This window comes from Sesamum indicum, linkage group LG3 (assembly GCF_000512975.1).
Source record: "Sesamum indicum cultivar Zhongzhi No. 13 linkage group LG3, S_indicum_v1.0, whole genome shotgun sequence".
Taxonomy (NCBI): Eukaryota; Viridiplantae; Streptophyta; class Magnoliopsida; order Lamiales; family Pedaliaceae; genus Sesamum; species Sesamum indicum.
The window spans coordinates 13,863,445-13,889,413 of record NC_026147.1 but is presented as its reverse complement, the minus strand read 5'-3'; the positions used below and the strand labels follow the sequence as shown (position 1 = coordinate 13,889,413).

At 34.8% G+C, this 25,969-nt stretch overlaps 4 protein-coding genes across 6 annotated transcripts; 1 reads left to right on the top strand and 3 right to left on the bottom strand.

Annotated features, from left to right (window-relative positions):
- LOC105158322 (factor of DNA methylation 1) lies at positions 1,774-8,818 on the top strand. Of its 2 annotated transcripts, none has more exons than XR_847517.2 (8): positions 1,774-2,090; positions 3,286-4,183; positions 4,582-4,763; positions 5,186-5,275; positions 5,413-5,700; positions 7,697-7,915; positions 8,149-8,431; positions 8,519-8,818. XR_847517.2 is itself a non-coding variant. In XM_011075042.2 (8 exons), the coding sequence occupies exons 2-7, from the start codon at positions 3,286-3,288 to the stop codon at positions 8,377-8,379; spliced, it is 1,908 nt and encodes a 635-aa protein (XP_011073344.1). In that variant the 5' UTR covers positions 1,775-2,090; the 3' UTR covers positions 8,380-8,383; positions 8,519-8,818. The 2 variants fall into 2 exon arrangements, 1 of the variants encoding a protein (XP_011073344.1); XM_011075042.2 differs by having other exon boundaries at positions 1,775-2,090; positions 8,149-8,383.
- LOC105158520 (probable LRR receptor-like serine/threonine-protein kinase At3g47570) lies at positions 9,766-14,544 on the bottom strand. 2 transcript variants are annotated; one of them, XM_020692331.1, is made up of 3 exons: positions 13,547-14,544; positions 10,855-13,460; positions 9,766-10,191 (listed from the first exon to the last, which is right to left on the bottom strand). In XM_020692331.1, the coding sequence occupies exons 2-3, from the start codon at positions 13,394-13,396 to the stop codon at positions 9,845-9,847; spliced, it is 2,889 nt and encodes a 962-aa protein (XP_020547990.1). In that variant the 5' UTR covers positions 13,397-13,460; positions 13,547-14,544; the 3' UTR covers positions 9,766-9,844. The 2 variants fall into 2 exon arrangements, with proteins under 2 accessions (XP_020547990.1, XP_011073605.1); XM_011075303.2 differs by having other exon boundaries at positions 10,855-14,544.
- On the bottom strand, positions 14,668-18,216 carry LOC105158519 (putative receptor-like protein kinase At3g47110). Its single transcript, XM_020692330.1, has 2 exons — positions 15,488-18,216; positions 14,668-15,122 (listed from the first exon to the last, which is right to left on the bottom strand). The coding sequence occupies exons 1-2, from the start codon at positions 18,150-18,152 to the stop codon at positions 14,752-14,754; spliced, it is 3,036 nt and encodes a 1,011-aa protein (XP_020547989.1). The 5' UTR covers positions 18,153-18,216; the 3' UTR covers positions 14,668-14,751.
- On the bottom strand, positions 20,475-24,117 carry LOC110011725 (putative receptor-like protein kinase At3g47110). Its single transcript, XM_020692671.1, has 2 exons — positions 21,296-24,117; positions 20,475-20,928 (listed from the first exon to the last, which is right to left on the bottom strand). The coding sequence occupies exons 1-2, from the start codon at positions 23,955-23,957 to the stop codon at positions 20,558-20,560; spliced, it is 3,033 nt and encodes a 1,010-aa protein (XP_020548330.1). The 5' UTR covers positions 23,958-24,117; the 3' UTR covers positions 20,475-20,557.

Here is a 25,969-nt window from a genome sequence, read left to right as displayed (position 1 = left end):
AACATCTTAGTTTAGATGTATTTTTCTTCTATCATGTCTTTTTGTATAGAAAATTATGTCAAAATATCTTAATCCAAATACATTTTCATTCTATCACCTGTATTTATATGAAAATCTACCATAAAACTCGATACAAAAGGAGTCAAATCCTAAACAAGTGTCGGAACTTGAGAAAACGAGTAAAAATTAGGTTTGATGGGAGGTCTCCAATTAAGGCATACTTAAATTGGTAAGGTTCCAAGATCAAGGTGGAACAAAAAGTATATTCTTTCAAAAATGGTGTACCTTCACCTTAGGTGGTTTTGAAGTACTTATAGGGTCAAATATTTGTATTTTGTATGAACACATGTGTAATAAATTTCACATTTCAAGTATAAAAAAATCAACGATAGTTATTTTGGATGGGTATAACTCTGATTCAAGTAAAAAATGCATGGGATTTGTGTCATGTTTGGGAATTTGAAATTTTGTGGGCTTCTTTTTTTTTTTAATCTTTTAAGCAACCTTCTTGTTTTTCTATCACCTATTAATAGATTTTTTGAATAATTCCATATTTGGAAAGAATTTCAAAATTTTCAACTTTCATTTCGAGCTAAATTTTCTGAAATTTTAATAATTTTAAACTCTTTTGGTACTTGAATCCTTTTTAAAAATACTTTTGTTTAAATCTAAATATTTCCATCCAAATGTAACCTACAAAAATTTATAAATTTTAAGTTTGAACTTTTAAAATGAATATTCTAGTTGACTCCAAAATCAGATCATCCCACACTGGGCTTGTGGAAGATCAAAGGCCCAGCAGCTAAATCTCATGGGCTGATGTAATTTAGCCCAAAGTTTGTTGTGGAGCCCAAAATTGCCCAATAATAAACATAGACGGATTTTTAAATATATTTTAAAAATACTATTTTAAAAAACACAATTTGATTTCGTAATACCTTTGAAAGATAAGAAAATTGGGTTCGGGGAAAAAAAGTGCTTATAATCTGATAGTTTTTTAGAAAAAGACAAAAATAAAAGTAATATGCAATTAGAATTAAATACAAAATCATAATAGTTTGTAGCAAAACCATTATTTAACTTTTTTGTAAATTAAGCTTATGCTTATGGGTCTTCTAGTTATAGTAGGTTGCAGCAAGGTTTTTTTATTCGTATTGTTACAGATAAAGAGTTTGAATGTCTTATAAATTTTAAGAACTCTTTCTTTATAATGTGATGTTCTTTTAGACGAGAAGAAAAAAATTTGAGTTTTGCACGAAATCACAATAGTAAATATCTTGTGCAATATTATAGCAATCGTCTAAATGTGCATTATTTGGCACTATATGTGGGAATGAGGTTATGCGTCCGTTTCGAATTCCTAGTTGAGGGGTTGATGATATAGGTATGCGTTCCATAACTATTGTGGATGAGGAATTTGAGTGATTTATAAGCCTCAATTCTAAAGAATCTTTCTTTGTAACGACATACATTTTTAGACTATCAAAACAAACAATACCTTACGTAAGAGAACTTGATTGTACCGTATATCACATTTAACCATTTTAATATTTTTTAAAGTAATTTTAAGTTAATCTATACATAATCTTTTATTTTAAGTTTTTTATCCTACTTATTAACACTTGTTACACGCACACACACACAGTAACACACTCTATTTGTATTATAATTCAAATTTCAATTTAATATAAAACTTATTAATTTTCTAAAATAATTTACAGGATCAGAATCTCTTATGTTGGTCACTGTTACCAAACCCAATCCAACCCAATTCTGCCTCTTTGATATTGAGACGGACTAGTCGGGACTTGGAGCTGAAACTCGGACCCACTTTTTCACCCCGAAACCACTTCCCGATTTTCATAATTCAGACGTCCGAAAATTCATAAAAGCTGCTGCTCAATTTACCACTGACCAAAGCTCCTCCCTCTCTCTCTAGGGTTGTTTCGGATTAACGGAATTATACCGGCGATCACCTTCGGAGGCGGTGTGGTTCGTCGGAGACGTCAGTGCACCGATCAGAGAGTCTAAGAGCACCGGCATTTACCCCTGGCGTTCTCTGTATATTGAATATTGTTTGTTTCTTCGAGGTGAGATAATTTTCTCGCTTCTGAATGTTTGATTTTGTAGTTTGTACCAAGCGAAGGATGAGTAGATATGTGGTTGAATGTTTTGGAGTTTATGTGTGAGTGCTACTGACTGGCTGATTGCGCCTGTCGTTTGTTGAGTGGACTTGGTCGTACCTGGTTGACTCAGGTAAACCGGAGTGTCTCTTTTTTGGAAACGAATGGCTTGTGGTGAGAGTCAATTTGTGATGACTGTGGTAGACTGACACTAGTAGCTTTGAGATAACTTTGTTAAAACTGGCGTCTTTGTGAGTGTAATATTTTTGTTTGATTGTTCCATGGTTCGCTTGCGAGGAGAATACTTGGCACATTGTTGGTTATTGTTTTCATTATATGTCCATTTGCAGATTCCGTTCATTTTATCTGCATTAACTAGTCATTTGTGAACTCCTATACCATTTAAAAACTAGTCATTGTGGAAATGCTTCTGGAGCAAACTATAAAAGAAATGAATCCCTGGATTTTCACTCGAGAAGTGTTCAATGAATAACTTCTGCTAATTCTGTTCTTCAAAGGACATATTATGCTCGATTATGAGGTGTTTGCAAAGCTCATATTTTTTTTTCCTTCTCTTCATATCAGAGTAAGTCAGGCTCAAACAGCGTCTCGATGGTGGTAATATGAAATCTTTGGTGCACTAATTCTTCTGTTAAATCCCCAATTTCCATATATATAGTCATCTTAGGTGGTCTTAGGTTTGACTTGCTGGCTTTTGTGTAAATCGGGCTGCATTGTTGGTTTGTCTATCTATGGCTATCACATGATTATGGTGCTTAATTTTTTCAAAGAGACACCTGGGTTCTACTGAAGTTCACCTTCACTGGTGCTTGTCTAGTTTTGCTCTAACAACATCAATGTTCATATAGTCACCCTGCATTCTGCAGAGCAAATATCAGTTTATCAAAATAATGTTTCTTTTGCATATATCTTTCATCTTTCAGCACTGTAAATATGCAAGTTTTCCTTTTTCGAAATTTTTCCTGAAAAAAGATTATCTTTTGCCTGTAACATGACAAGAATCATGTTAATGGTAGCAGCCGACTGTAAACTTTAGGTTATCAATTTATGGATTAATTCAGACCTTCTTCCTTTTTTTTTTGTTTTCCCTTTCTTATTGCATTTCTCATTACTTATCATTTGTGACATTCCTATCACTCAGATGGGTAGCAGTTCAGACGAAGAGTCAGACTTCAGCGATTCAGAGATAAATGAATACAAAGAGAAACCTTATGAGCTACTCAAGGCTGGCACTTATAAAGTAAAGGGCCCAAATGGTTCCCTTAGGTGCCCTTTTTGTGCTGGTAAGAAGAAACAAGACTATCAGTACAATCATCTTCTTCAACATGCGATAGGGGTGGCTAAGGGCTCAGCCAGCCGAAGTGCAAAGCAGAAAGCAAACCACCTTGCACTGGCTACATTCCTAGAAAATGACCTAGCTAATGAGGCTGAGCCACTACCTCAACATACTGCACCTTTACCTGCAGCTAAGCCTGAGAAAAGTGAGTTGTATTGTTGGCCCTGGGTCGGGATAGTAGCTAACATACTAAATGAGCCAAAGAACAGCGATTGCTTGGCTAGCCGTGGTTACTGGTTGAATAAGTTCTCCAAATACAAGCCTATAGAAATTGAAATATTCTGGGATGATCAACAACACACCGCACAAGCTGTTCTAAGATTTGATAATGATTGGACTGGGTTCAAGAATGCGATGGAGTTTGAGAAGTCCTTTGAAGCTAATGGCCGAAGTAAGAAAGAATGGAACGATCGAAGAACCTGTCCAGGTCCAAATATTTATGGTTGGTTTGCTCGTGAAGATGATTACAAACTGGAAGGGCCTGTTGGAGATTATCTTCGCAGGAAAGCAGAATTGAAAACAATCTCTGATCTTATTCAGGAAGCAACTAAAGATAGGAACAAAGTTGTGGGTAATTTGGTCAATGAGCTTGAGTTGAAAAACGAAAATTTGGATCAATTGCAGATCAAGTACAATGAAAAGACATTGTCACTCAGTAGGATGCTTGAAGAGAAAGACGAGCTTCACCGTTCCTTCTATGAAGGTCTGATGTCTCCTATTCTCTCATCCTACATCATGTTCTTATGTTACTGTGTCGTAGTGCATGAGTGTCCGTGAACATACATTGCATAATTGTACAAACATTTGAATGTTGTATTCAAGGCTATTACTGCACCAGAGATTTTCTATTCTCAAAGCTGTTTGATTCTCACTGAAGTCCCTTCTTCGCACTCTTGCCTTGGGATTTCAGCTCCTTATAATTTATATGCTCAAAAACTTTTATGGAACTTGCCTGAGGATACTTGAGTTTTTAATTCAATGACATTTTGGAGATAGCAAAGTGACTAATTAGATGCTATTTGAGCCGAAGCTATTGCCCTGGAGCTCTTTCAGCGTGTATGGTCTTACTGATGCCAAATTCAATGTCTTCTTTTCCCTCAGAAACAAGGAAGCTGCAACGCATTGCTCGCGAGCACATTAAGAGAGTTTTGGACGAACAGGAGATGTTGAACTATGAGCTGGAGAATAAGAAACGAAGACTTGATTCATGGAATAAAGAATTGAACAAGCGTGAAGCATTAACTGAACGTGAGAGACAGAAACTTGAAGAGGAGAAGGCAAAGGTTAGTCTTCGTTCATACTACATTTACATTTGCGTGTAAACTGACACATCCAAATGCAAATTCACACTTCATATCCATACTTGGAGTCAAATATGAGTTTCTGGTCGATTTTGCCAAAGCAAAATATGTGCGCGCATCAATTACTTCGACAGTTTTTATGGCATTCACAATGCAGATCATGTTCTTTGTATGTTTTCGTGATCTACAAGAAGCCTCTGTCTCCTTTCTATTACCATTGAATTTTTAGCTTACCTTGACCGCTTATCACAAGCCTTTTTGACACTCCTACTTGGTTATTATTCTGCTTGGAGATAAATCTAATTTCTTCTCTATGTTCCTGCTTTTAGTATTAATTACACGTGCTTACTTTGTATTAGTAAATATGAGTTGTTGATAGATATGCTGTAATATTGCTTGGTCAGAATGATTTGAGGAATAATGCGCTTCAATTGGCTTCAGAGGAGCAGAGGAAAGCTGATGAAAATGTCCTACGGCTAGTGGAAGAACAACAAGTACAACTGTTGACAATTTTTTCCTTCCATCACTTGCATATGAAATATCTTACATATGCATTGTTTAATACACAACCTAGTCAGTACTACTGAATTTATTGCTTCTCTTGCATTTTGATATGTTTTATAATATGCAGAGAGAGAAGGAAGAGGCTCTTAAAAAAGTGCTTGAATTAGAAAGGAATTTAGATGAGAAGCAGAAATTAGAACTTGAAATTGAAGAACTTAAAGGAAAACTAGAGGTGATGAAGCATATGGGAGGTGACGATGATGGAGTTATTCAGCAGAAGATAGACAAGATGAACCAGCAGTTGGCCGAGAAAAAAGATGATTTGGAAGGTCTTGAAGATTTGAATCAGCAACTTCTCGCAAAAGAGCGCCAAAGTAATGATGAGCTACAGGAGGCTCGCAAAGAATTAATCGAGGTATGATATCTCTGACATCTCATCTAATCTTCCAATTTCTGGCGGGATAGCTTAATATACCAGATTATAAGATTATAACCATTTAAAAAGAAAAAGGTATATGGAAATGCTAATGAAACTACATAGAAGAGTGGTTGAATTTGCAACTTATTGCTGACACATATGACATAAATATACTGTTCAACTGGTTGTTAAAAGATATTGGATGAAACTTGAGTAGAAGCTGATTAGATACATTTGAAATGTAGGTTAAAACTCCCAAGTTGCTAAATTCTTGAGTACTACAATGGCTTAGTAAACTTTATTGTTTCTTTTCACAGCCTAGGAAAAATTATGTTTATGTAGGGTAACAATAGGAATGGTCTAACAGGTTAACTGTGTGCCAGGGAGGTAATGTAATGCCCAGGCCCATACCAAAAGAGACATAATGTATTAAATTAATATGCAAACCCTACTCAACCCTCCTTAGGACCCAATAGATCTCTAGACCCAAGCCCACTGTTTCAGACCCACTTTTTTGGGTCGTGTTTTGGCTGGACCCATTGTTTTCTTCCCTAGTATTGTTGAATAGTATTTGACATATTTAGTGAAGAGAAGGTATTTAAATGCTAAATAAATTTTAAGTTAAAGCAAAATGATAAAATATGTTAGATATATATTTAACACATAATTACTTAGATCTAAATCAGCCAAACGAGGCAAAATAGATTAGTTATTTATATTTGGATATAAATGATATAAAAATGGGTACTTGCATTTTGAATCAGCAATAATTTACTACGTACATTAGATTTATCAATGTATTCTTAATTTTTGTTTTTCTTTTTCAGTTTTACAAATAATGTATCAATAAATTCACGATTAATCGATTATTGAGACCCGATTCACAAATAACTCTTTTTTGATTAAAATCTATTGAAGAATATATCATTTTAAGAAATAATATAATATGAAAATATTAAATCTACGTATTTATGGCAATTGAATTTAATCTATAGAATTTTAAGCTTCAATTTTATCATTTCAACCAAACATTACTGCCTATCAAGATGTTGAAAATTTTTCCTAGCATAATTAATATACTTATATAACTAATTATTCAATTATTTGTTGATTATATATTGTACATGGTTAAAGAATTATATGATTTAGTTTGTGAGATTTGTTCCCTTGAATTTAAATCGATTTGAATGATAATAATCTGATTGAATTGGGGAAAATAATAGAAGTATTGTTTCAAGTCAACATTGGGTATAATGGCCCATGGGTGACTGGGTATGATGGGTAGAGACTCAATCTATATTTTTCTAATGGGCCTCGGCCTAGGCCTAACAATATATATTAGGGCTGGGTATAGGTCTTCTTTTTTCCTATCAAACTGGGTAGGGCCTTACATGAAGGGGCTAGGTGAGCTTAAGGCTTAGAGGGTTGAGTTTTTGTTCTGGTTTTATGCCTAAGCGAGTTTTAGATGGTTTATGGGTCTTGGATGCTGTCATGTAAATTTACAATGTAATGTAACAATTAACGTGCAAAAACAATTATGGTGAGACTTATATATGCTAGTTACATATAATATTAGTTATATACAGAACAAATATACTTTTGATATATATGCAAATTTAAATCATATCTAAAAACTATCAATTTTAAGAATAAGCACTTTTTTGAATATGCAGCATTTGCCGCTTTAAGAATTACATTTCTTTTATCATGGTTTTGAAGGTTACTAGTTTACATGTTTTAAATTTTGGTCTATGTTAATAGTGTTCTTAAGTCTACCTCTTTGGGGTTGGGCGCTGAGGGGCTTTTGCTGGGGGTGCGGGGATGTTCCTGTGGTTGGCCATGTCTCCATCTCTGGCCCTCCTCTACTGCCAAACCCAGCTTCAATGCTGATTCATGCAATTGGCTTAGATTCCAATGAAATTAAATATTTTTTTTAATGCACTTCGCTAAACATTCTCATATGTAACCACATTTTTGTTTTATTTATTTTTAGGCCTTGAAAGATATGCTGAGTAGCAGCCGTGTTAATATCGGGATAAAGAGGATGGGTGAAATTGATGAGAAAGCTTTCAAGAATGCATGCAAGGAAAGATTCCCACCTGGAGAAGCTGAGATGAAGGCTGCAGAAGTGGTCTCCTTGTGGCAAGAGAAACTGAAAAATCCTGAATGGCACCCATTCCAGATCATCGAAGATGAGAAGGGGAATCATCAGGTAGTAAATGACCTTCAGTCATATTCCCTCATGCATTGGGTTGAAATTTTATTCATTTTTCTTGTCCTTAATTTTTAAAGGGGCACAGACATGAGATCCTCCCTTTTAGCATTCATGTTCTCTCATTCAACAACCTTTATGATCTTTTGCCCTGGCCCAAGTATGTTTATTATTGCTCTATAAGTCAGTGGGAAATGTGTTAGACATAATAATTGTTGGTGCTTTTAATGTAGAGTTTAATAAAGGAGGACGATGAACTGCTACAAGGCCTTAAAGAGGAATGGGGAGATGCAGTGTATGATGCTGTTACTGTGGCCTTGAAGGAACTGCATGAATACAACCCAAGTGGATGTTATGTGGTTCCTGAGCTGTGGAACTTCAAAGAAAATAGGAAGGCCACTCTGAAGGAAGTCATTGCTTACATCTTTGCTCAGTTGAAGACACTCAAACGCAAGCGAACTTGAACAGGTTTGCTAGTCTTCATAGTTCGCGATCGTTTAAGAGCCTACTTTTTCGGTACAAAGAAACTGAACTCGTATCTTTCACACAAGTCCCACTTGTTTTCCTGGCTTGCAATCTATGAATTAAGAATGGTTTATGCAGGTGCATATGTTGCGACCATGAGGAATTGGAGCCCACGTTGAGCATCATCCGGAGTTAACTAGGTGCTACCTAATGTTGAATATTGTAGCTAGGTATTGAGTTTTTACTGGAAATTATGTAATTGAAGTTTCAGATACCAACGTACTGCCTGCAGCTAACTTTGGCATGCTTTTCAGCAATTAGGTTGATGTTATGGATTATAACCCCTTGATTATCAAGTTAACCTGGCATCTACATAGATGCCTCGTTGCTTTTCCTATTGATAGAGCTACAAAGGTGACCAAAACCGGCTTTTACATTGGTGGATGGAAAAAATGACTAGTTGATAAATAGGGTAAATTACAACGTTCTGAGTTTTGGTTTAATTACGAATACTTTCTCGGTGTTTGAACGATTATCTATACTCCTTTGATTTTAACGGTCGTCTAGCCATTAGTCCAATCTGTTAGGTTTTCATCCATTTTTATGGTGAGTTGATCAAAATGCTTTTATGAATTTTTTAAAAAATTATTTTTTTTATGTATTAAGTGGATAATTTTTTCATTCATACTGTTAAAGTTATTTTTTTAATTTTTTTTAAAAGAAATTAAAAAATACAATGAAAACAAAGTTGATAATTTTATACTTTCATTTAAGAATTATATGATTTTATCAATTATTAGGGGTAGTTATATAATTACATCAAATTTCAAGGAGGTCATTGTTATTTATCTTTGATAAATATGTGATTACATGAGGATGGGATTAGGTAAAGATGAATAATATTTTGATTACGTGTATCGATAAAATATTAGATATATCTACGACATGTAATGTTCATATTTAGATGGATAAAAACTAGGATATAATTTTAAAATTTCGCCCATAAAGATTAAAACAAATTTTCTGGGCATTTCGTTATATTTTTATCACGTATTTTCTTTAAAGCTATAAAAAAAATTATCAGAACAAGATATGATTTTTTGTTGCTCATCAAAATTAATCATCCCCTGAGCTTGGGGAGGACTATGTGTGTTTACAGGTTTGCGGCAAATACAATAAGTTAGAAAGATTGGGAAAAGAATAGATAGATCTTGAATCAGTGCAAAGTATCTGAGTTAGCTCATCTCTCTGGCTATCATATTTAATGGATATGATTTTGTTTTATTATTCTGATGCGTTCAAATATTATAGCAATGCTGATCAACATATTAACAATTCTAAATTATATAAAAATTTAAAAGAGATGAAGAAGAATTGTAAATACACATTCACATTTCTACAATTTGAACTTACAACAAAACATGAACCTACAACATTTTAATTTTGAAGTTTCAATCCAACAGCTTAAGCTAGAAATGCAATTCTTATTCGTTTGAGTTCGTTAACAACATCCGCTATCACCATTCGATCTTGAGGCAATTCTCTCGAACACACCACTCCAATTCTTAGTATAGAAACCACACAATCCCTAATACTACTATTGATCATCTCACATTCCTTTTGCAAGATAAGTGGATCTATAATTTTCATTACACAGTTTAATTCTAAGCTAGTGGCTACATAATTTTGAAGACTTGCGTGGTCACTTAGCACATCACTTGTCGGGCTTATGTTTGTGAACAACTCCAATAAAAGAATACCGTAACTATATACATCTCCTTGTGTGGAAGCAATATCAACCATTCCATATTCTGACAAAAAAATCAAGAGGAAATATCAATTTCCTGGAAAGAGGAAAATGGCTCACTTTTGTATATATATGATTAAATACAAAAAACTCATGCCAGATCTTCTAACTCTCTAATTTATCACATTCAAATTCATCTCAATTCATTTTTTTATTTTTGAAAGCATCTCAATTCATTTATTTAATGGGATATAAATGTTATATTTTGAAGATCGTAAGATTGTATTTAATCATCAAATGGGGATAACATAATTTATGTCTTCAATGTGAAAACATACAAGAGGTTTTTGTAATTTTTAAAAATCAATATTATACGTTAAGGAAGAGTATCTCTATATTTTTTGGTCTTTTATTTACATCTGATTTAGTGTTTTTAATTTTTCATTTAACTTCCTACTCCCCATTATTTTTTAATAGTTATTCTTTCTCTTTCGTTTTAAATTTTCAGTCATTTTTTCACCATTTTTTAAAAATTTAAGACTGACTTATTATTTTTCAGATACTTTATTAAAAAATAAAATTTTATAAGTATCTTATTTTAAATGATATTTCTAGAAATTGCACAGAGTATGCCACAAATTACAAGTTTATAATAATTGGGAAAAGATGCCATTATAATTAGTATTTGATATGCAAAGGAGTAAAAGAAAAGGCTCGGAAGCCAAACCTGGAGCGATATAGCCGATAGTACCCCTTACTGCAACTGAATGGCTTTCATCCGCTGCGAAGCTGCTTGAAACATTGGATATCACTTTGGCCAGTCCAAAATCACCAACATGGGCAGTCATATCATCATCCAACAGTACGTTACTTGGCTTCAAATCACCATGCACTACAGCTGAGCCGGTGCCATTATGCAAATACTCAACTGCAGATGCGACATCAATGGCGATATTCAGCCTCTGCATCAGAGTAAGATACGGCATATTCTCATCTTGTCTGTCAGTATCCAGGTGCAGCCATTTGTCCAAGCTCCCGTTAGCCTTGAATTGATAAATCAGCGCCTTAAAATCATTGCCCTGATAGTCAATGCTAACGGAGATACTTAGTATCTTCAAGAGATTTCTATGTCTCACGCCTCTTAGCACATTGCATTCTCTCTTAAAACTTTTGTTTGCTCCTCGAACGTGGAGATTGAGCACTTTAACTGCTACTGTTGTGTTCCCGTTGCCGATAGTTCCTTTGTAAACGGATCCAAATCTCCCAGACCCCACCATGCTAGCCTCAGAGAATCCATTTGTGGCTCTCAGAAGGTCCCCGTAAGAAAGCCTGCGAAACTGGCTCTCAAATGGTGAGGTGTATTTGCCGTTTCTTGGTTTTGTTTTGCACTGAATAAATATGTATGAGGATGCTATGATAGCAATGAATATGGCTCCAGAAATTGAAACAGGAACTATGATTTTGAATGGGATGTGAGAGTTTTTCTTCTTGGGAATTGCTGATGGACAAGGAGGAAGTTTCAGCTCTGAAATGCCTCCACATAACTCATAGTTTTCCTCAAGTGAAACTGCACTAACATTCCGAAACACTCCCTCCACTGGAACTGGACCTCGAAGTTTATTAAAGGAAAGATTCAACTCCACCAAGCTTAGATCTCCCAAGAAACTCGGTATTAGCCCTGAAAAATTGTTTCTTGAAAGGTCCAATTCTTGTAAACCTTTCAAATTGCTCAATCCTTGTGGTATTTCACCATGAAATGAGTTCCCCTCTAAGTGAAGGTACTGCAAGCTTATGCAGCTGCTTATAGTGTTTGGAACTAGACCAGATAATCTATTGTTTGACAAATATAACTCTTCAATATTTCTCAACGTACTAACTTCAGATGGAATAGAACCTGATAAGTTATTGTTGGATAGATCAAGGTAACCAAATACATAAGACGTGCTCATGATTTCTCTGGGAATTGGACCACTAAGGTTGTTATCAGAAAGATCCAAAACTAACAATTTGGAACAATTACCCAGACTTGGAGGTATAGTTCCTGAAATATTATTTCTGACCACAAATAGAGTGTTCAATAGAGTTAAGTTACCAAGTGAAGATGGTAGCTTGTTCGTGAACCTGTTAGCACTCAAATTGATTTCTTCCAACTTCGTGAGTCCACCAATGGATGAAGGAATAGGGCCGCTGAAAAGATTGAAAACAAGAGACAAGCTGCTCAGACCTATAAGATTTCCAATAGCTGAAGGAATGGTTCCACGTATCATGTTTCTACCTATGGACATATAGCTTAATTGAGTACTGAGATTGGCAACGGACTGTGGCAACGAACCGGTTAAAAAGTTAGAGGACATATCAAGATATATGAGGTTAGTGCAATTTGTCAAAGATGAAATTACACTAATGTCATCTTGAATGTTATTGGACCAAATGGACAAAAATTGTAGATCCGGAAGCCTGTCAAGATTTTTAGGCATGGGCCCTGTAAACTTGTTTTTGTTGAAGTCTATGGTTTTAAGAAAATAAGCATTCGATAGTGAAATTGGAAGAAGACCAGTAAAATTATTGTCCCCAAAACCAAGAAACCGTAAATTAGGGAGTGAGAAACCAATATCAGAAGGAATGTTTCCCAAGAGGTGGTTAGAACTCACTGAAAACACTTGAATGGTGGAGATATTGTAAAGACCAGATGGGATTCTGCCAGTTAACATGTTTTCTGATAAGACAAGGAATTGCAAATTGTGAAGGTGGACTAATGACTCAGGAATCTTTCCTTGGAAGCCACAGTTGCGAAGAGAAAGTTGCCTCAAAAATGTAAAGTTGCCCATGAATGATGGAATAGTTCCTGATAGATAGTTCATTGCCAAGCCTAGAGCTTCAAGCTTCGACAAAAAACTAAGCTCAAACGGCACATTTCCTGTGAGCTTGTTGTCTATCAAGTTAAGATAGTAAAGATATTGACACTGAGATAGATTTCTTGGTATCTCACCATCAAAAGAATTATTGCTGAATTCTATATACTCAAGTCGTCTTAGGCGACCGAATTCTTGGGGGATCGGGCCATGGAGGCTGTTGTTTTGGAGATTAATGCTTCTGAGGAAGGAAAGATTACCTAAATGAGGAGAAAGGGATCCCACCAAGCCCTGAGAGTTGAGGTCGATGGACACGACTCTGATTCTATGTCTGCGACTGCATGAAATGCCTTTCCAGGTGCAGTAGCTCACAGTTTCATTGTATCTCCATGAGTCTAACGCCCCTCTTGGGTCCATGATGTTTTCCTTGAACGACAGTAGTGCATGTAAATCTGCTTCGTTGATTGAGCATGTTGCTGGACTGCTTGCAAAGTAGAAGAAAATCAAGAGGACCAAACACTCAACAGTTATAGAACTTGTCATGATTCTGATGATATCTTGGCTTACAACTTTAGTTGATCAATGCTTGTTTTTGGGTGGCGATCCACTCCACCCCCCGGGCCACACAATTCCACTCGCCAAAGAGATAAGATGGAAACAGTAATGGAGCTGACCTTGACTTCTACCTCCACAAAGTATGAACGTAAAAATTGGGAAGTATTAGTTTTCCACTTCCATTTATATATGTAACATCTTGGGCATAAATAATTGCTTCCTGCACTATATATATACACAACCCCACATCACACGCCAAAAACAAACATTGGCCTCAATAATAAAGTTGATCTGAACTGTGATTCCAATATATATAAAATTCATGTCACTTAATTATGTATTACATAAAATAGAATATGCTATTTTATTAAAGATATGACCCCTTAATAAATATATATAATATATAAAAAAGTATTTTTCCTTTACAGACAGAATAAGAAACGGTTATTCGAAAACTTAGTTGTTATTTTTGATAAAATAAGAGATGGAAATTTTTTCCTTTCAAAAAATTACAGACGGGAGTTATCCTTTCCTTAATTTAGACACTTTGTCTTCAACTATGACATGCGGTAATACATGCCTTTAAAACTTACACACTCTGTTTTCAAATTACAAATGGAGTTCTCCTTTAGCCCCCATGTCATATGCCTAATTTCTTGAGAGCTTGTTTAGTTAGAATGATGGAATTAGGCATGATGTGTATACTTTAAGGTGTTACGTATTAACATCTGACCATAATTGTTTCAAATATACAGTCAAAATTTTTAGAGTGATTTTTTTGGGAGGAAAATGTAAGTTCGTATTTTAGAGGGAACCAAAGTGTAATTAACCCTTTTCCTTAGCCATATACTTGTAGAGGAGCACAGATTGATACATGACTCAGAATATGAGATCCTCCCTCTTTTAACATTTATGTATCATTCAAGAAAAATCTTTAATAATTGTTCCCCTATAATGGGCTTTTACGAGCAGTATCTTTTAAACAATCATTAATTTTAGGAAAATATTTCAAACAACAATAGGGGTTACTTGTGATTATATATGGCAAACCTCAAGGGAGTGAGTGTATATACTAAATAATTTTTCATATTTTTAAATTTATTATAAATAAATATTAAATACATAATTCAACATATTAAAAGAAATGAACAAGAATCGTAAATATAGATTCACATTTTTAGAACTTGAACTTACAACAGAACTTGAACCTATAATTTTTAATTGTGAGGTCTCAACCCTTGAGCTAGAACCGTCATTCTTATTTGTCCAAGTTGGCTAACAACATCTGTTATCACCATTCGATCTTGATGTAAATCTCTCGAACACGCCACTCCAATTCCTAGTATAGAAGCCACACAACCCCTAATACTACTATTGATCATGTGATGTTCTTTTTGCAAGATAAGCGGATCTACAATTTCCATTACACGATCTAATTCTAATTTAGTGGCGACAAAATTGTGAAGACTTGCGTGATCACTAATTAGTACATCACTTGTCGGTCTTATATTTGTAAACAACTCCAATAAAAGAATACCGTAGCTATATACGTCCCCTTGTATCGAAACAGTACCAGCCATTCCATATTCTGACAAAATAATCAAGAGGGTATATTAGTTTTTTTGAAAGAGGAAAATTTCTCAATCTGTATGTATAAATAAATACAAAAATCAAATACGAGTTTTCCTAACTTTCTAACTTATAACATTCAAATTCATCTCAATTCATTTATTTACTAGGATATGAATGTTCTATTTTGGAAATCGTAAGATTGCATTTAATCACAAAATGGAGATATTTGTAAATATTATTTAATGTGAAAACATAGGTAAGGTTTTTGTAATTTAGAAAAAATGAGGGATTTAATCAGTATTTATAATAATTTGCAAAAGATGTCATAATAATTAATTTTTCATATGCAGAGGAGCAAAAGAAAAGGCCAGGAAGCGAAACCTGGAGCAATATAGCCAATAGTTCCCTTTATTGCTACTGAATGGCTTTCAGCAGTTGCCAAGCCGCTTGAAACATTGGATATCACTTTGGCCAGTCCAAAATCACCAACATGGGCAGTCATATCATCATCCAACAGTATGTTACTTGGCTTCAAATCACCATGCACTACAGCTGAATCTGTACCATTATGCAAATACTCAACTGCAGATGCAACATCAATGGCGATATTCAGCCTCTGCATCAGAGTAAGATACCGCATATTCTCATGTCGTCCGTCAGCATCCAGGTGCAGCCATTTGTCCAAGCTCCCGTTAGCCTTGAATTGATAAATCAATGCCATAAAATCATTGCCTTGATAGTCAATGCTAACGGAGATACTTAGTATCTTCAAGAGGTTTCTATGTCTCAAACCTCTCAGCACGTTGCATTCCCTCGTAAAACTCTTGTGTGCTCCTCGAACGTTTAGTTTGAGCACTTTAACTGCTACTGTTGTGTTCCCATTGTCGATGCTTCCTTTGTAAACTGACCCAAATCTCCCGGACCCGATCATGTTAGCCTCAGAGAATCCATCTGTGGCTGTGAGAAGGTCTGCGTAAGAAAGTCTTGGAAACTGGCTCTCAAAAGGTGTGGCATGTAGGTTGTCTCTTGATTTTGTTTTGCGCTGAATGAATATGTATGAGAATGCTATAATAACAATGAATATGGCTCCACAAACTGAAACAGGAACTATGATTTTCAATGGGATTTGAGAATTTTTCTTCTTGGGGTTCGTTGGTGCACAAGGAGGAAGTTTCAGCTCTGAAATGCCGCCACATAACTCAGTGTTCTCCTCAAGTGAAACCGCGCTAACATTCTGAAAAACTCCATCTATTGGAACCGGACCCTGAAGCTTATTGAACGAAATATTCAGCTTTTCCAAACTTAGCTCTCCCAAGAAATTTGGAATTAGCCCTGAAAATTTGTTTCTTGAGAGGTCCAACTCTTGTAAACCTGTCAAGCTGCTCAACCCTTGCGGTATTTGACCATGAAATGAGTTGCCATCCAAGTTAAGTTGTTGCAAGCTTATGCAGCTGCTTATAGTTCTTGGAACACGGCCAGATAATCTATTGTTCGACAAATCTAACTTTCTTAGATTTGATAAAGAACCAATTTCAAATGGAATAGAACCTGATAAGTTATTGTTGGATAGATCAAGGTGAATGGAAATCGAAGAAAGACTCACTATTTCTTCGGGTATAGGACCACTAAAATTATTATTTGAAAGATCTAAAACTAAAAGATTAGAACAATTACCAAGACTCGGAGGTATGCTTCCTAAAATATTGTTTCTGTTGACTTGAAGTAAGTTCAATAGAGTCAAGTTACCGAGTGAATATGGTAGCTCGTCCGTGAATTTGTTAGCACTCAGATAAATTTCTTGCAACTTAGTGAGTCCTCCAATGGACGAAGGAATTGGGCCACTGAAAAGATTTGATTCAAGATTCAAATAGCCCAGATCTATAAGGTTTCCTATGCCAGAAGGAATGGTTCCTTGTATCAAGTTCATACCCATGGATAATCTGATTAATTGAGTGCTGAGATTGGCAATGGATTGTGGCAACAAACCCGTAAAATTATTACCATAGATATCAAGAATTCTGAGTTTGGTACAGTTTGTCAAAGATGAAATAAAACTGATGTCATCTTGAATATTAGCCAACCAAATGTTCAGGCCCCATAGATCCGGAAGTCTACCAATATTCTTAGGCATAGGCCCTGTAAAGCTATTTTCAGATAAGCTTATGTACTCAAGAAAAGAAGCATTCGATAGAGAAACCGGAAGAAATCCACTAAAATTGTTGGAGGCCAGAGAAAAAAACCTTAAATTAGGAAGCGTCAAGCCAATATCAAAAGGAACGTTTCCTTGGAGCTGGTTAGAATACACAGAAAAGTGATGGATAGTGGAGATATTATAAAGACCAGATGGGATTCTGCCAGTAAACCTATTTTGTGCTAAAGAGAAGAAATTTAGATTCCGAAGACGAACTAACGACTCAGGAATCTGGCCATGGAAGCCACAGTCGCGAAGAGATAGTAGTCTCAGAAATGTAAAGTTGCCAATGAATGATGGGATAGTTCCTGATATATTGTTTTTTGCTAGGGCTAAAACTTCAAGTTTCAACAAAGAACTAAGCTCAAACGGCACGTTTCCCATGAGTTTGTTGTCTATCAAGTTAAGGAAGTTAAGATTACGACATTGTGACAGGTTTCTTGGTATCTGACCATCAAAAGTATTGTTGCTTAATTCTAAATACTCAAGGCGTCTTAGGCGACCGAGTTCTTGGGGAATCGGGCCGTGGAAACTGTTGTTTTGGAGATTGATTCTTCTAAGGAAGGAAAGATTACCTAGATGAGGCGAAAGGGATCCCACCAGGCCTTGAGAATCGAGGTCGATGGACACAACTCTTCTATGCATGCTGCTGCAAGAAATGCCTTTCCAAGTGCAGTAGTTGGCAGTTCCATTGTATCTCCACGAGTCTAACACCCCTCTTGAATCGACAATGTTTTCCTTGAACAACAGCAATGCGCGTAAATCTACTTCGTTGATCGAGCACGTCGCAGGATTGCTTGCAAAGCAGAAGAACATCAAGAAGATCAAACACTCAACAGTTACATAACTTGTCATGATCCTTATGACCTTAGTTCACTATTTTATTATGCTTGTTTGCTGGGTTTTCTTTGCTTATTCCTTGAGGCCTATATATAGATATGGACGAACACCCCCACCATTCATTCCGCGGCCTCTCCTCCAGTTGCATACAAAACATTGGACCTGACAGCATTCACACGTACCACTTGCAATTTTCTTATGAATGTATAGAACCCCACACCCACACCCCCTTCCCTATTCCACCACCCAAAGAGAAGAAACAAAAAGATTGGGACTGACAGCACTCAATCCACTACTCTGTCAGTCAACATCAAGTAACTTCTCCGAAAATGATAGTAGTCAAACTGCGCGTTCTAAATCATTCTCTGTACGCAGCATCCTTTCCACTTCCTCGACCCTAGTTGAATTTATTTATTTATTTTTCTGTCTGCAACATTTCTTTGATTTAATTTCATAATTTTGATAATTTTAGTTTTTTGTTGTCAAAAAATTGCATGCGACTTGTACACGACTTAATTAAATTGCATTACAAAAAATTGGCTTCATAGCAAAGAAAAAAAAATTAGTGTCGAGCATTACGAGAAATATAGCATTTAACCATGGCTAATTGCTTTGATTAATATTAAATAGTCATACCAAATAATCATTGACTATGGTCATGCAACGGTTGTTGCCCGTAATTTTTGAGAGAATGGCTAAATCATTTGTCATGGATAAAAGTCATGACAAATATTTTTCCCATAGCTCTTGGTAAATAATTTTTTCATAGTGGAAAAGCTAATTTTTTGCATTGGTTTATTTAATCGTGGTTAATAATAATTATTTACCATGATTTAGCCATATCCATTAATAGCCAATTATAAATTTTTTTCTAGTGAAGCTAATTAGCAAGTAATATTCTCTTTGCTAATTTACGTTATTTAATACAAGAAAATTTACTTACCAACTAATTTAGCAACAAAATATTTAAAATATATATTAAATAATATAAATTAACAATAATAATTTTATTTGTTAATTAGTTCAATGTAATTTTAACTTTAAATTCATTTTATAATTATTGAATAGTTTTCTTATAGTGTTGCAATTTTAGTTCACTGTTTTTGTTTGCTGGCTTTTCTTTACTTATTCCTTGAGGCCTATATATACATATGGACATTGAACCTGAGAGCATTCATATATACCACTTGTATTTTTAAATTCCAGTTGCTTTTTTCTCATAAATATATGGAATAATTACATTCGCCCCCTAAAGTTTGGTATAATTATATATAAATTCTTTATGATTTAAAAAATTACATCTAGCACTCTAAGATTTGCTTACATCTAACAAATAAATCCCTTTATTGATTAAAATTCTTTGAATTTGTTCATATTAACTAAAAAAGTGAATGAAAATTGATATTTACTCTCGGTTGACTAATTACTGACTTATTAGAGTCAAATATTTTTTTTGGACTAAACGTACCTTAAAACGTTGAAAATATACCTCTTTATATGCATTAACACGTGAATACGTATGAGTGTAATTTGGTTATAAAATAATCTATTTAAAATAGAATATGTTGTTTATTAAAGATATGACCCCTTATTAAGTATATACAATATATAGAAAAGTATTTTTTCTTTACAGACAAAATAAGAAATGAATTATTCGAAAACTTAGTTGTTATTTTTTATGGAATTAGAGAGAGAAATTTTTCCCTCTCTAAATTACAGAGGGAGTTATTCTTTAAAAATTTAGACACTCTGTCTTCAACTACGACATGCGGTAATAAAAAACTGAGATACTTTGTCTTCAAATTACAGACGTGAGTTCTCCTTTAAAACTTTAGCCCTCATATCATATGCCTAATTTTTGAGAGCTTGTTTAGTTAGAATGATGGAATTAGGCATGATGTGTATACTTCAAGAAGTTACTTATTATCATCTGACACTAATTGTTTCAAATATATAGTCGAAATTTGTAGAGGGAACTTTTTGGGAGAAAAGCCTAAGTTAGTATTTTAGAGGGAACCAAAGTGTAATTAACCCATTTCCTTAGCCTTATACTTGTAGAGGAGCACAGATTGATACATGACTCAGGATATGAGATCCTAGCTTTTTTAGCATGTATGTTATCATTCAAGAAAAACTTTTATGAATTGTTCCTCTATAATGGGCTTTTACGAGGAGTATTTTTTAAACAATCATTAATTTTAGGAAATATTTCAAACAACAATAGGGGTTACTTGTGATTATATATGGCAAACCTCAAGGGAGTCAGTGTATATACTAAATAATTTTTCATATTTTTAATTTTATTATAAATAAACATTAAATATATAATACAGCATATTAAAAGAAAAGAACAAGAATCGTAAATATAGATTCACATTTTTAGAACTTGAACTTACAACAGAACATGAACCTATAATTTTTTAATTGTGAGGTCTCAACCTTTTAGCTAGAATTGTCATTCTTATTTGTCCAAGTTGGCTAACAACATCTGTTATCACCATTCGATCTTGAGGTAAATCTCTCGAACACGCCACTCCAATTCCTAGTATAGAAGCCACACAACCCCTAATACTACTATTGATCATGTGATGTTCTTTTTGCAAGATAAGCGGATCCACAATTTCCATTACACGATCTAATTCTAATTTAGTGGCGACAAAATTGTGAAGACTTGCGTGATCACTAATTAGTACATCACTTGTCGGTCTTATATTTGCAAACAACTCCAATAAAAGAATACCGTAGCTATATACGTCCCCTTGTATCGAAACAGTACCAGCCATTCCATATTCTGACAAAATAATCAAGAGAGTACATTAATTTCTTTGAAAGGAGAAAAATTTCTCAATCTGTATATATGATTAAGTACAAAAATCAAATACGAGTTTTCCTAACTTTCTAATTTATAACATTCAAATTCATCTCAATTCATTTATTTAGTGGGATATGAATGTTCTATTCTGGAAATCCTAAGATTGTATTTAATCACAAAATGGAGATATTTGTAAATATTGTTTTAATGTGAAAACATAGGTAAGGTTTTTGTAATTTAGAAAAAATGAGGGATTTAATCAGTATTTATAATAATTTGCAAAAGATGTCATAATAATTAATTTTTCATATGCAGAGGAGTAAAAGAAAAGGCCAGGAAGCCAAACCTGGAGCAATATAGCCAATAGTTCCCTTTATTGCTACTGAATGGCTTTCAGCAGTTGCCAAGCCGCTTGAAACATTGGATATCACTTTGGCCAGTCCAAAATCACCAACATGGGCAGTCATATCATCATCCAACAGTATGTTGCTTGGCTTCAAATCACCATGCACTACAGCTGAGTCGGTGCCATTATGCAAATACTCAACCGCAGATGCAACATCAATGGCGATATTCAGCCTCTGCATCAGAGTAAGATACGGCATATTCTCATGTCGTCCGTCAGTATCCAGGTGCAGCCATTTGTCCAAGCTCCCGTTAGCCTTGAATTGATAAATCAATGCCATAAAATCATTGCCTTGATAGTCAATGCTAACTGAGATACTTAGTATCTTCAAGAGGTTTCTATGTCTCAAACCTCTCAGCACGCATTCCCTCGTAAAACTCTTGTGTGCTCCTCGAACGTTTAGTTTGAGCACTTTAACTGCTACTGTTGTGTTCCCATTGTCGATGCTTCCTTTGTAAACTGACCCAAATCTCCCGGACCCGATCATGTTAGCTTCAGAGAATCCATCTGTGGATTTGAGAAGGTCTGCGTAAGAAAGTCTTTGAAACTGGCTTTCAAACGACGAGGTATATAGGTCGTTTCTTAATTTTGTTTTGCGCTGAATGAATAGGTATGAGAATGCTATGATAGCAATGAATATGGCTCCAGAAACTGAAACAGGAACTATGATTTTCAATGGGATGTGAGAGTTTTTCTTCTTGAGATTCGTTGGTGGACAAGGAGGAAGTTTCAGCTCTGAAATGCCTCCGCATAACTCAGTGTTCTCCTTAAGTGAAACTGCACTAACATTTCGGAAGACCCCCTCCACTGGAACTGGCCCTCGAAGCTTATTGAATGAAAGATTCAGCTTTGCTAAACTTAGCTCTCCCAAGAAACTCGGTATGAGCCCTGAAAAACTGTTTCTTGAAAGGTCCAACTCTTGTAAGACTTTCAACCTGCTCAACCCTTGTGGTATTTCACCATGAAATGAGTTTCCGCCTAAGTAAAGTTGTTGCAAGCTTATGCAACTGCTTATAGTGCTTGGAACAAGACCAGATAATCTATTGTTCGAAAAATCTAAGCCTCCAAGATTTCTCAAGGAACCCACTTCAGATGGAATAGAACCCACTAAGTTATTGTTGGATAGATCAAGGAAAATAGAAATCGAAGAAAGACTCACTATTTGTTTGGGTATTGGACCACTGAGGTTATTATTAGAAAGATATAATATTAAAAGATCATAACAGTTACCAAGACTCGGAGGTATGCTTCCTGAAATGTTGTTTTTGTGGACATAAAGTAAGTTCAACAGAGTCAAGTTACCGAGTGAAGATGGTAGCTCGTCCGTAAATTTGTTATCGTCTAGGTAAATTTCTTGCAACTTAGTGAGTCCACCAATGGACCAAGGGATAGGGCCACTAAAAAGATTGGATGCAAGATTCAAAACACTCAGTCCTGTAAGGTCTCCTATTCCTGAAGGAATGGTTCCGTGTATCAGGTTTCTAGACATGGATAATATGCTTAATTGAGTGCTGAGATTGGCAATGGAATGTGGCAACGAACCTGTTAAAAAATTACCCAAGATATCAATAGCTCTGAGTCTAGTACAGTTTGTCAAGGTTGAAATAAAACTGATGTCATCTTCAATATCAGTTAATGCAATGGACAAGACCCATAGATCCGAAAGTCTGTCAAGATTCTTTGGCATTGGCCCAGTAAACCTATTTTCAAATAAGCCTATGGCTTGAAGAAAAGAAGCATTTGACAAGGAAACTGGAAGAGATCCAGTAAAATTGTTGTCACCAAGACTAAGATACCGTAAATTAGGAAGTGTGAAGCCAATATCAGAAGGAATGGTTCCTTGGAGCTGGTTAGAATAAAAAGAAAAGTAACGAATAGTAGAGATATTGTAAAGACCAGATGGGATTATGCCAATTAACCTGTTTTTATCTAAGCTGAGGCGTTCCAGATTTTGGAGATGGACTAATGACTCAGGAATCTCTCCCAGGAAGCCACAATTGGCCAAGGAAAGTTCTCTCAGAAACGTAAAGTTGCCGATGAATGATGGGATAGTTCCTGAAAGATTGTTCTTTGATAGGCCTAGAACTTCAAGTTTCAACAGAGAACTGAGCTCAGACGGCACGTTTCCCGTAAGTTTATTGTCTATCAAGTCAAGATAGTAAAGATTTTGACACTGGGACACGTTTCTCGGTATCTCTCCATCAAAAGAATTGTTACTAAATTTTATGTACTCAAGTCGTCCTAGGCGACCGAGTTCTTGCGGGATGGGGCCATGAAAGCTGTTGTTTTGGAGATTGATGCTCCTGAGGAAGGAAAGATTACCTAGATGAGGCGAAAGGGATCCCACCAAGCCTTGAGAATCGAGGTCGATGGACACAACTCTTCTATGCATGCTGCTGCAAGAAATGCCTTTCCAAGTGCAGTAGTTGGCAGTTCCATTGTATCTCCACGAGTCTAACACCCCTCTTGAATCGACAATGTTTTCCTTGAACAACAGCAGTGCGCGTAAATCTACTTCGTTGATCGAGCACGTTGCAGGATTGCTTGCAAAGCAGAAGAACATCAAGAAGATCAAACACTCAACAGTTACATAACTTGTCATGATCCTTATGACCTTAGTTCACTGTTTTATTATTCTTGTTTGCTGGGTTTTCTTTGCTCATTCCTTGAGGCCTCTATATAGATATGGACGAACTCCCCCACCATTCATTCCGCAGCCTCTCCTCCAGTTGCACACAAAACATTGGACCTGACAGCATTCACACATACCACTTGCAATTTTCTTATTAATATATAGAACCCCACACCCACACCCCCTTCCCTATTCCACCACCCAAAGAGAAGAAACAAAAAGATTGGGCCTGACAGCATTCAAACCACTACTCTGTCAGTCTGCATTAAGTAAATTCTGCGAAATTGGCATTAGTCAAACTGCGTGTTCTACTTCTAACTCATTCTGTGTAGGCAGCATCCTTACCACTTCCTCGACCCTAGTTGAATTTACTTATTTATTTTTCTGTTTGCAACAATTCTATAATTTTCTTTTAATTTTAATTTTAGTCCTATAATTGAGGGGTGGCATTTTTGGTCTTGTGCAAATTTATTTTTGAAATTTAGTCCTGTAATTTTATAATTTTGTCAATGCTAATACTTTTTGGCCTAAAAATTGCATGTGACTTGCACATAATTAATTAAATTGTACTATAAAAAATTGGCTCCATAGCAAAGAAAAAAAAATTAGCGTCAAGCTAACTAATTAGCAAGTAATATTCTCCTTGCTAATTTATATTATTTAATATAAAAAATTTACTTGCTAAAAATTTAACAAAAAAAATTTACTTACTAACAAGTTTAGCAACAAAGTGTTTAAAATATATATCAAATACTGTAGATTAACAACAAAAATTTTACTTGCTAATGAGTTTAACGTTGATTTTAACATTAATTTTTTTTGTAACTATTGAGTCATTTTTCTTATAGTATTGCAATTTTAGTTCTTTAAATCATGCATACAGAACCAAATTAAAAGGCCAACTTTTATAACTTATAGGACTAAAAATGCCAACATCCCTATATTAGAGGACAAAATTGAATTAGTTGGATCATGTGCAAATTATATGCAAATTTCAGACTAAATTGGTCGAAAAGTATGAAAATTGCCAAAATTTTAAAATTAAATGACTAAATTCTGAATTTCTATTCATGCGAGACAAAAAATGTCAGCTCCATATTACAGGATTAAAATTGTACTTTTTCTCATTTTCTTTGATAGTCTTTCTGTGGACTCGAAATTCTTCCATTTTTGTGTTAAGTTTCTTTTGTTTTTTTCTATTGATTCAGTTTTAGGCACATCAAGTTATATCAAGGCAGTATTTGTAATAGTTTAAAAAATATATTTTATCAATTTATTGTTGAAAAGAGTATTTTTAATTTATGACTTTTGCTTTTAAGCTAATTAAATTGAGAGATATTTGTAAAAATTTCTACTTTTATAGAAGTAATTTTTTGTAAAATAAGTTGGACGTTGTAGCAGTACAAAAGTGGGTGTAATTTGTAAAAAAAAAACAGTAAAAAATAGAGACAACTTAAATTGGATACTATTTGGGGAAAAAATACTTCTTAAACAAGCTTAATTAATTCAAGACATTTTGTCCCCATGTGTGGAAAAAAAACATTTGCTGCCAAAACGACTAGAAACTGAGACCTAATCTAAAAAATGGATGACCTCACCACTCCACTAAGTACACTACTTAACCATTTTACTAAATGAAATATTTTTTACACATAATGCAAAAAAAAAATTAAAATCAACCAACATCAATTATTGTCATTCTATATATCTTGATAACAAAAATTAAAATATAAAACCAATCAAAATATCACAAACACCAAACAATGTCATAAACTTTTATGTGCTGTGATTTATGATATTGTTTGGGGTTTATATTATTTTAGTTGGTTATATTTTAATAATAGATCAGAAATATTTCATTTAATAGAACAATATAGTGTTGTACTTGGTGGAGTGGTGAGGCTACCCATTCTTTCATGCTATGTCACGGTTTCAAGTCCTTTTGGCAGCAATTTTTCTTTTTCTACATAAACCCATTAAAA

Bases quoted from the DNA above. Each gene is read 5' to 3' on its own strand.
- LOC105158322 (XM_011075042.2), top strand. From the start codon at position 3,286: ATGGGTAGCAGTTCAGACGAAGAGTCAGACTTCAGCGATTCAGAGATA. The intron at 4,184-4,581 runs GTCTGATGTCTC...CTTTTCCCTCAG, and splicing joins TCACCGTTCCTTCTATGAAG to AAACAAGGAAGCTGCAACGC. The intron at 7,916-8,148 runs GTAGTAAATGAC...CTTTTAATGTAG, and splicing joins ATGAGAAGGGGAATCATCAG to AGTTTAATAAAGGAGGACGA.
- LOC105158520 (XM_011075303.2), bottom strand. From the start codon at position 13,522: ATGACAAGTTCTATAACTGTTGAGTGTTTGGTCCTCTTGATTTTCTTC. The intron at 10,192-10,854 runs GTTTGGCTTCCG...TTTTTTTGTCAG, and splicing joins TATCGGCTATATCGCTCCAG to AATATGGAATGGTTGATATT.
- LOC105158519 (XM_020692330.1), bottom strand. From the start codon at position 18,152: ATGACAAGTTATGTAACTGTTGAGTGTTTGATCTTCTTGATGTTCTTC. The intron at 15,123-15,487 runs GTTTCGCTTCCT...TTATTTTGTCAG, and splicing joins TATTGGCTATATTGCTCCAG to AATATGGAATGGCTGGTACT.
- LOC110011725 (XM_020692671.1), bottom strand. From the start codon at position 23,957: ATGACAAGTTATGTAACTGTTGAGTGTTTGATCTTCTTGATGTTCTTC. The intron at 20,929-21,295 runs GTTTGGCTTCCT...TTATTTTGTCAG, and splicing joins TATTGGCTATATTGCTCCAG to AATATGGAATGGCTGGTACT.